Source organism: Bombina bombina, chromosome 9 (genome assembly GCF_027579735.1).
Source record: "Bombina bombina isolate aBomBom1 chromosome 9, aBomBom1.pri, whole genome shotgun sequence".
Taxonomy (NCBI): Eukaryota; Metazoa; Chordata; class Amphibia; order Anura; family Bombinatoridae; genus Bombina; species Bombina bombina.
In genome coordinates, this window is record NC_069507.1 from 171582831 (window position 1) to 171593028 (window position 10198).

The 10198-nt window shown below is 42.6% G+C and overlaps 1 protein-coding gene across 1 annotated transcript in view; it reads right to left on the reverse strand.

The window, feature by feature from the left end:
- Nucleotides 1-10198, reverse strand: part of OGA (O-GlcNAcase) — a gene marked incomplete in the record, with an annotated part of 163551 nt that overhangs the window by 114904 nt on the left and 38449 nt on the right. Inside the window, 1 exon segment of the mRNA XM_053692487.1 lies at nucleotides 3689-4299. Within this exon segment, the coding sequence (XP_053548462.1) occupies nucleotides 3689-4299 (611 nt within the window).

A 10198-nucleotide genomic window follows, 5' to 3' on the forward strand; every position in this document is an offset into this window, starting at 1 on the left:
CTTGAGCATGCACAGTTGTAATGGTCTTAGATGAATTCGAGCAAAAGGAACTATGTCCATTGCTGCGACCATCAACCCTACTACTTCCATGCACTGAGCTATGGAAGGCTGCAGAATAGAGTGAAGAACTTGACAAGCGTTTAGAAGCTTTGACTTTCTGACATCTGTCAGGAAAATCTTCATTTCTAAAGAATCTATTATTGTTCCCAAGAAGGGAACTCTTGTTGACGGAGACAGGGAACTCTTTTCTACGTTCACCTTCCACCCGTGAGATCTGAGAAAGGCTAGAACAATGTCTGTATGAGCCTTTGCTTTGGAAAGAGACGACGCTTTGATTAGAATGTCGTCCTGGTAAGGTGCCACTGCAATACCCCTTGGTCTTAAAACCGCTAGAAGGGACCCGAGCACCTTTGTGAAAATCCTTGGAGCAGTGGCTAGACCGAATGGGAGAGCCACGAACTGGTAATGTTTGTCCAGAAAGGCGAACCTTAGGAACTGATAATGATCTTTGTGGATAGGAATATGTAGATATGCATCCTTTAAATCCACGGTAGTCATAAATTGACCCTCCTGGATTGTAGGTAAAATCGTCCGAATGGTTTCCATTTTGAACGATGGAACTCTGAGAAATTTGTTTAGAATTTTTAAATCCAGAATTGGTCTGAAAGTTCCCTCTTTTTTGGGAACTACAAACAGATTTGAGTAAAACCCCTGACCTTGTTCCACAGTTGGAACTGGGTGTATCACTCCCATCTTTAACAGGTCTTCTACACAATGTAAGAATGCCTGTCTCTTTATTTGGTTTGAAGATAAGTGAGATATGTGGAACCTTCCCCTTGGGGGTAGTTCCTTGAATTCTAGAAGATAACCCTGAGAGACTATTTCTAGTGCCCAGGGATCCTGAACATCTCTTGCCCAAGCCTGAGCAAAGAGAGAGAGTCTGCCCCCTACTAGATCCGGTCCCGGATCGGGGGCTACCCCTTCATGCTGTCTTGGTAGCAGCGGCAGGCTTCTTGGCCTGTTTACCCTTGTTCCAGCCTTGCATCGGTTTCCAAGCTGGTTTAGTCTGGGAAGCGTTACCCTCTTGTCTAGAGGCTGCAGAGTTGGAGGCCGGTCCGTTCCTGAAATTGCAAAAGGAACGAAAATTGGACTTATTCTTAGCCTTGAAAGGCCTATCTTGTGGGAGGGCATGGCCCTTTCCCCCAGTGATGTCTGAAATAATTTCTTTCAATTCTGGCCCAAAAAGGGTCTTACCTTTGAAAGGGATATTAATCAATTTTGTCTTGGAAGATACATCCGCCGACCAAGACTTTAGCCAGAGCGCTCTGCGCGCCACAATTACAAACCCTGAATTTTTTGCCGCTAATCTCGCTAACTGCAGAGCGGCATCTAAAATAAAGGAATTAGCTAACTTAAGTGCGTGAATTCTGTCCATGACTTCCTCATACGGAGTCTCCCTACTGAGCGACTTTTCTAGTTCTTCGAACCAGAACCACGCCGCCGTAGTGACAGGAATAATACACAAAATAAGCTGAAGGAGGTAACCTTGCTGTACAAAAATCTTTTTAAGCAAACCCTCCAATTTTTTATACATAGGATCTTTGAAAGCACAATTGTCCTCAATAGGAATGGTCGTGCGTTTGGCTAGTGTAGAAACCGCCCCCTCGGCCTTAGGGACTGTTTGCCATAAGTCCTTTCTGGGGTCGACCATAGGGAATAATTTCTTAAATATAGGAGGAGGGACAAAAGGTATGCCTGGCTTCTCCCACTCCTTATTTACTATGTCCGCCACCCGTTTGGGTATCGGAAAAGCATCAGGGTGCACCGGGACCTCAAGGAACTTGTCCATCTTGCACAATTTTTCTGGGATGACCAGATTGTCACAATCATCCAGAGTAGATAGCACCTCCTTAAGCAATGCGCGGAGATGCTCTAATTTAAATTTAAATGTCACAACATCAGGTTCTGCCTGCTAAGAAATTCTTCCTGTATCAGAAATTTCCCCATCTGACAAAACCTCCCTCATTGCCACTTCAGATTGGTGTGAGGGTATGACAGAAAAATTATCATCAGCGCCCTCCTGCTCTATAGTGTTTAAAACAGAGCAATCGCGCTTTCTCTGAAATGCTGGCATTTTGGATAAAATATTTGCTATGGAGTTATCCATTACTGCCGTCAATTGTTGCATAGTAACAAGCATTGGCGCGCTAGAAGTACTAGGGGTCTCCTGCGCGGGCAAAACTGGTGTAGACACAGAAGGAGATGATGTAGAACTATGTCTGCTTCCTTCATCTGAGGAATCATCTTGGGCAACTTTACTATTTGCGACAGTACTGTCCTTACTTTGTTTGGACGCTATGGCACAATTATCACACATATTTGAAGGGGGAGTCACATTGGCTTCCATACATACAGAACATGATCTATCTGAAGGCACAGACATGATAAACAGGCTTAAACTGGTTAATAAAGCACAAAAACCGTTTTAAAACAAAACCGTTGCTGTCTCTTTAAATGTTAAACAGGGCACACTTTATTACTGAATATGTGAAAAACTATGAAGGAATTATCCAATCTTTACCAAATTTTCACCACAGTGTCTTAATGCATTCAAAGTATTGCACTCCAAATTTCAAGCTGTTAACCCTTAAAATGTGGAAACCGGAGCCGTTTACAATTTTAACCCCCTTACAGTCCCAGTCCCAGCCCCAGCCTTTGCTGCGACTTCACCAATCCCAGGGGGGTATACAATACCAAATGAAGCCTTCTAGGAACTTTTTCAGTGAATTCCAGACCCTCATACATGCAGCTGCATGTACTGTTCTCAAAAGTAACTGCGCAGTAATGGCGCGAAAATGAAGCTCTGCCTACTACAGAGAAGGGCCCTTCCTGACTGGGAAGGTGTCTTAACAAGTGCCTGGCGCCGAAAACGTTCCCCAAAGTTATAAAAGTGTGAAATTCAACTTCAAACTGCATATAATACCTAAATAAAGCAATCGATTTAGCCCATAAAAGTGTCTACCAGTTTATAGCCCATAATAAGCCCTGTTTGAGACTAAGAAAATGGCTTACCGATCCCCATGAGGGAAAAATGACAGCCTTCCAGCATTACACAGTCTTGTTAGAAAAATGGCTAGTCATACCTTAAGCAGAAAAGTCTGCAAACTGTTCCCCCCAACTGAAGTTCTCTCAGCTCAACAGTCCTGTGTGGGAACAGCAATCGATTTTAGTTACTGCTGCTAAAATCATACACCTCTTATAAACAGAACTCTTCATCTCTTTCTGTTTCAGAGTAAATAGTACATACCAGCACTATTTTAAAATAACAAACTCTTGATAGAAGAATAAAAAACTACAACTAAACACCACATACTCTTCACCATCTCCGTGGAGATGCTACTTGTTCAGAGCGGCAAAGAGAATGACTGGGGGGGTGGAGCCTGGGAGGGACTATATGGACAGCTTTTGCTGTGCTCTTTGCCATTTCCTGTTGGGGAGGAGAATATTCCCACAAGTTATGGAGGACGCCGTGGACCGGACACACCAATGTTGGAGAAAAACTATTTGTACAAATGTGACATAGAAACTCTTACACACAAGGTAAGTGGCAGTACAAATCACAAAGCTAATAAATACAAAAGCAGACAGATAAGCAAGCACTGTAAGAATGACAAAATAATACTCTTACTTTTGAAGAATCTTTGCCAGCGCAGTTTACACTCACAACACTGCTGTTAGCACGAAGCCACTGAAATTCCTTTAGCATCTGAGCACCTTTTGGTCCATGTTCATAAGGCAAAAAAAACAAATCAACAAGTAACTGCAAATCTTCCAAACTGACTGGTTCAGCGTTGTACAAAGGCTTTTCATCTGGACCAGGGAGAAAATGTTCTTTATTAAATTGTTCATCTGTCTGCATCGGTGCTATGTCACTACTTGGATCCTCCAGCATGCAAGCTTCCAAGGACTTTCCTTCAACTACACTTTCTTTATCGGTGTCCATTGGTTTCAACTCCTCTGACATTTTAGCTTCGGCAATATCTGCTAAGATCTGACCACCATTCTTACTAGCATCATCTAATTTTTCTACCACCATGTCCATTGGCTCTTCATCTTGCTGCTTCTTGTCTTCTTCCTTGACTAGCACAGGAGGGTCAACACTCGGTGCTGCGCTTTGACTCATAATAGGCTGTTGGTAAACCGTAGTAACAGTTGTTGCTGCATTTAGGGTTGGTGCAGCAACTAAAGGAGAGATCCCAACAACACTCGATTTAGCACCACTGTGAGGCACTTGCCGACCTGTTAAATATCAAAGTGCAAATATTAAGAACTTTTAGGGAATTAAAAATAAGCAGCTATTGCATTTGTTTATCATCTAGAAAGTGCATTCAAACATATACAAGGAACAAAACTATACATCTCTTTATATAATGCATATTAAAGGGACATTATACACCAACATGTTTATGTGTCTAAAGTGTTTAATAGGTAATGTTATGCATGACAGTAATACAGTAAACTAATTATAAGTGTTTGTATATATTATTTTTAATTATAAAGATGACGTTTTTTAAATACCTTTCCAAAACCAAGCTGCTAGTTTGGAAAACGATAGTCTACCCTGGCTTCTCCCTCCCTTTTCCCAACTCCTCTAAGGCACTTGCTCCTGTGTCTCTGTACAATCTTCTTGAGCTGCACTGCGCATGTGGGCATTCAGCAGTGTGAATTCACGAGCATGATAAAAGCTTGTTCAGTGGAGCATTATATATATATATATATATATATATTATATATATATAAATAAAATATATAAAATAACACCTGCCTTTTTTTTTTTTTAAATAGAAATTTGCTTACAGTTAATTTGTGAAACGGTAAAAAAAAAAAATCATAGTACAGCACACAAGATGTGCACAGCTGGGAAGGTTATACATGTCGTTCCCAGGTTTGTTGGTTATTGCCACATGAAGATACAGAACCTTCTACGGTATAACAATCTGACAGCGCATAATGGTCTTGTCAAATCAAGTGACACATCAGCTTGCTGGATATTACACAACGTTAGTGAGCAGCAAGTGTAATCCTTATTACTACTAAAGCAGCAAAGCTACCATTTCAATGCAATCAAACCAGGACTAACCACTTGTTGATATATTTTCATATTTTAACATATATGTATGTTACATAAATAATATAACTAGTAAGCTTATTAAGTCTGCTCTAATATAGCGAATGTTGGAACAGCGATAATGCTGTATGTAATCCACTAAGAGAGACAAACATGGACTGTAATAGATCACACCATCTCCAAGTTTAATAAAATGCGCATGTGCTAAACGGGTGCCGTGCACGAGCAAGCAGTGCACAGCAGTACCACAGAGTGCATAATTAAACAATGGGAGATTCATTGACAAATTTAAATATCTGACCTGATTGGTCGTGAGGTGCTGAGAAGGCTTTATCCTAACGTGAATTCGCTGTGCCCTTTTCTGAAAGCGGAGCATTATGCCGTTAAACACCGGTTGAAACGGTGAGTTAAAATTTAATGATTATATTGAATTGCATAAGATATTTCTATTAGGTTAGAACATATAAACTAAATTAAAGTACATATTTTCATTAACATTTAGAAATGTTTCCTGCATAATGGCCCTTTAAAGAAGCATGTCAAATATCCCAAGAAATAAACGGATTCAACAAAAAAAATTAATAGGCCCTGGCACATAGTTAAAGGGACATTAAACCCAATGTTTTTCTCTTTCGTGATTCAGACAGAGAATACAATTTTAAACAACATTCCAATTTACTTCTATTATATAATCTGCTTCTTTCTTTAGATATCCTTTGTTGAAGAAATAGCAATGCACATAAGTGAGCCAATCATGAGGCATCTATGTGCTGCCACCAATCAGCAGCTACTGAGCCTATCTAGATAAGCAAGGATACCAAGAGAATGAAGCAAATTAGATAACAGAAGTAAATTGGAAAGTTGTTTGAAATTGTATATTCTATCCAAACAAACCATGAAAGAAATAAAAAACATAATTTATGCTTACCTGATAAATTCCTTTCTTCTGTTGTGTGATCAGTCCACGGGTCATCATTACTTCTGGGATATAACTCCTCCCCAACAGGAAATGCAAGAGGATTCACCCAGCAGAGCTGCATATAGCTCCTCCCCTCTACGTCACTCCCAGTCATTCGACCAAGAATCAACGAGAAAGGAGAAACCAAGGGTGAAGTGGTGACTGGAGTATAATTTAAAAGATATTTACCTGCCTTAAAACAGGGCGGGCCGTGGACTGATCACACAACAGAAGAAAGGAATTTATCAGGTAAGCATAAATTATGTTTTCTTCTGTTATGTGTGATCAGTCCACGGGTCATCATTACTTCTGGGATACCAATACCAAAGCAAAAGTACACGGATGACGGGAGGGATAGGCAGGCTCATTATACAGAAGGAACCACTGCCTGAAGAACCTTTCTCCCAAAAATAGCCTCCGAAGAAGCAAAAGTGTCAAATTTGTAAAATTTGGAAAAAGTATGAAGCGAAGACCAAGTTGCAGCCTTGCAAATCTGTTCAACAGAGGCCTCATTCTTAAAGGCCCAAGTGGAAGCTACAGCTCTAGTGGAATGAGCTGTAATTCTTTCAGGAGGCTGCTGTCCAGCAGTCTAATAGGCTAAACGTATTATGCTACGAAGCCAAAAGGAGAGAGAGGTAGCAGAAGCTTTTTGACCTCTCCTCTGTCCAGAATAAACGACAAACAGGGAAGAAGTTTGGCGAAAATCTTTAGTTGCCTGCAAGTAGAACTTGAGGGCACGAACTACATCCAGATTGTGTAGAAGACGTTCCTTCTTTGAAGAAGGATTTGGACACAAGGATGGAACAACAATCTCTTGATTGATATTCCTGTTAGTGACTACCTTAGGTAAGAACCCAGGTTTAGTACGCAGAACTACCTTGTCTGAGTGAAAGATCAGATAAGGAGAATCACAATGTAAGGCTGATAACTCAGAGACTCTTCGAGCCGAGGAAATAGCCATTAAAAACAGAACTTTCCAAGATAACAATTTTATATCAATGGAATGAAGGGGTTCAAACGGAACACCCTGTAAAACGTTAAGAACTAAGTTTAAACTCCATGGCGGAGCAACAGCTTTAAACACAGGCTTGATCCTAGCTAAAGCCTGACAAAAGGCCTGGACGTCTGGATTTTCTGACAGACGCCTGTGTAACAAGATGGACAGAGCTGAGATCTGTCCCTTTAATGAGCTAGCCGATAAACCCTTTTCTAAACCTTCTTGTAGAAAGGACATTATCCTAGGAATCCTAACCTTACTCCAGGAGTAACCTTTGGATTCGCACCAGTATAGGTATTTACGCCATATCTTATGGTAAATCCTTCTGGTAACAGGCTTCCTAGCCTGTATCAGGGTATCAATAACCGACTCAGAAAAACCACGTTTTGATAAAATCAAGCGTTCAATTTCCAAGCAGTCAGCTTCAGAGAAGTTAGATTTTGATGTTTGAATGGACCCTGTATCAGAAGGTCCTGTCTTAGAGGTAGAGACCAAGGTGGACAGGATGACATGTCCACTAGATCTGCATACCAAGTCCTGCGTGGCCATGCAGGCGCTATTAGAATCACTGATGCTCTCTCCTGTTTGATTTTGGCAATCAATCGAGGAAGCAGCGGGAAGGGTGGAAACACATAAGCCATCCCGAAGTTCCAAGGTGCTGTCAAAGCATCTATCAGAACCGCTCCCGGATCCCTGGATCTGGACCCGTAGTGAGGAAGTTTGGCGTTCTGGCGAGACGCCATGAGATCTATCTCTGGTTTGCCCCAACGTCGAAGTATTTGGGCAAAGACCTCCGGATGAAGTTCCCACTCCCCCGGATGAAAAGTCTGGCGACTCAAGAAATCCGCCTCCCAGTTCTCCACTCCCGGGATGTGGATTGCTGACAGGTGGCAAGAGTGAGACTCTGCCCAGCGAATTATCTTTGATACTTCCATCATTGCTAGGGAGCTTCTTGTCCCTCCTTGATGGTTGATGTAAGCTACCGTCGTGATGTTGTCCGACTGAAACCTGATGAACCCCCGAGTTTTTAACTGGGGCCAAGCCAGAAGGGCATGGAGAACTGCTCTCAATTCCAGAATGTTTATTGGCAGGAGACTTTCCTCCTGATTCCATTGTCCCTGAGCCTTCAGAGAATTCCAGACAGCGCCCCAACCTAGTAGGCTGGCGTCTGTTGTTACAATTGTCCAGTCCGGCCTGCTGAATGGCATCCCCCTGGACAGATGTGGCCGAGAAAGCCACCATAGAAGAGAGTTTCTGGTCTCTTGATCCAGATTCAGAGTAGGGGACAAGTCTGAGTAATCCCCATTCCACTGACTCAGCATGCACAATTGCAGCGGTCTGAGATGTAGACGTGCAAAGGGAACTATGTCCATTGCTGCTACCATTAAGCCGATCACCTCCATGCATTGAGCTACTGACGGGAGTTGAATGGAATGAAGGACACGGCATGCATTTAGAAGCTTTGTTAATCTGTCTTCTGTCAGATAAATCTTCATTTCTACAGAATCTATAAGAGTCCCCAAGAATGGAACTCTTGTGAGAGGAAAAAGAGAACTCTTCTTTTCGTTCACTTTCCATCCATGCGACCTTAGAAATGCCAGAACTAACTCTGTATGAGACTTGGCAGTTTGAAAGCTTGAAGCTTGTATCAGAATGTCGTCTAGGTACGGAGCTACCGAAATTCCTCGCGGTCTTAGTACCGCCAGAAGGGCACCCAGAACCTTTGTGAAGATTCTTGGAGCCGTAGCCAATCCGAATGGAAGAGCTACAAACTGGTAATGCCTGTCTAAGAAGGCAAACCTTAGATACCGGTAATGATCTTTGTGAATCGGTATGTGAAGGTAAGCATCCTTTAAATCCACTGTGGTCATGTACTGACCCTTTTGGATCATGGGTAAGATTGCCCGAATAGTTTCCATTTTGAACGATGGAACTCTTAGGAATTTGTTTAGGATCTTTAAATCCAAGATTGGCCTGAAAGTTCCCTCTTTTTTGGGAACCACAAACAGGTTTGAGTAAAACCCTTGTCCTTGTTCCGACCGCGGAACCGGATGGATCACTCCCATTAATAACAGATCTTGTACACAGCGTAGAAACGCTTCTTTCTTTATCTGGTTTGTTGACAACCTTGACAGATGAAATCTCCCTCTTGGGGGAGAGAATTTGAAGTCTAGAAGGTATCCCTGAGATATGATCTCTAGCGCCCAGGGATCCTGAACATCTCTTGCCCAAGCCTGGGCGAAGAGAGAGAGTCTGCCCCCCACTAGACCCGGTCCCGGATCGGGGGCCCTCGGTTCATGCTGTCTTTGGGGCAGCAGCAGGTTTCCTGGCCTGCTTGCCCTTGTTCCAGGACTGGTTAGGTTTCCAGCCTTGTCTGTAACGAGCAACAGCTCCTTCCTGTTTTGGTGCAGTGGAAGTTGATGCTGCTCCTGTTTTGAAATTCCGAAAGGGACGAAAATTAGACTGTCTAGCCTTAGCTTTGGCTTTGTCTTGAGGCAGGGCGTGGCCCTTACCTCCTGTAATGTCAGCGATAATTTCTTTCAAACCGGGCCCAAATAAAGTTTGCCCCTTGAAAGAAATATTAAGTAATTTGGACTTAGAAGTTACATCAGCTGACCAGGATTTTAGCCACAGCGCTCTACGTGCCTGAATGGCGAATCCTGAGTTCTTAGCCGTAAGTTTGGTTAAATGTACTACGGCCTCCGAAATGAATGAATTAGCTAGTTTAAGGACTCTAAGCCTGTCCGTAATGTCGTCCAGCGTAGATGAACTAAGGTTCTCTTCCAGAGACTCAATCCAAAATGCTGCCGCAGCCGTAATCGGCGCGATGCATGCAAGGGGTTGCAATATAAAACCTTGTTGAACAAACATTTTCTTAAGGTAACCCTCTAATTTTTTATCCATTGGATCTGAAAAAGCACAGCTATCCTCCACCGGGATAGTGGTACGCTTAGCTAAAGTAGAAACTGCTCCCTCCACCTTAGGGACCGTTTGCCATAAGTCCCGTGTGGTGGCGTCTATTGGAAACATCTTTCTAAATATTGGAGGGGGTGAGAACGGCACACCGGGTCTATCCCACTCCTTAGTAACAATTTCAGTTAGTCTCTTAGGTATA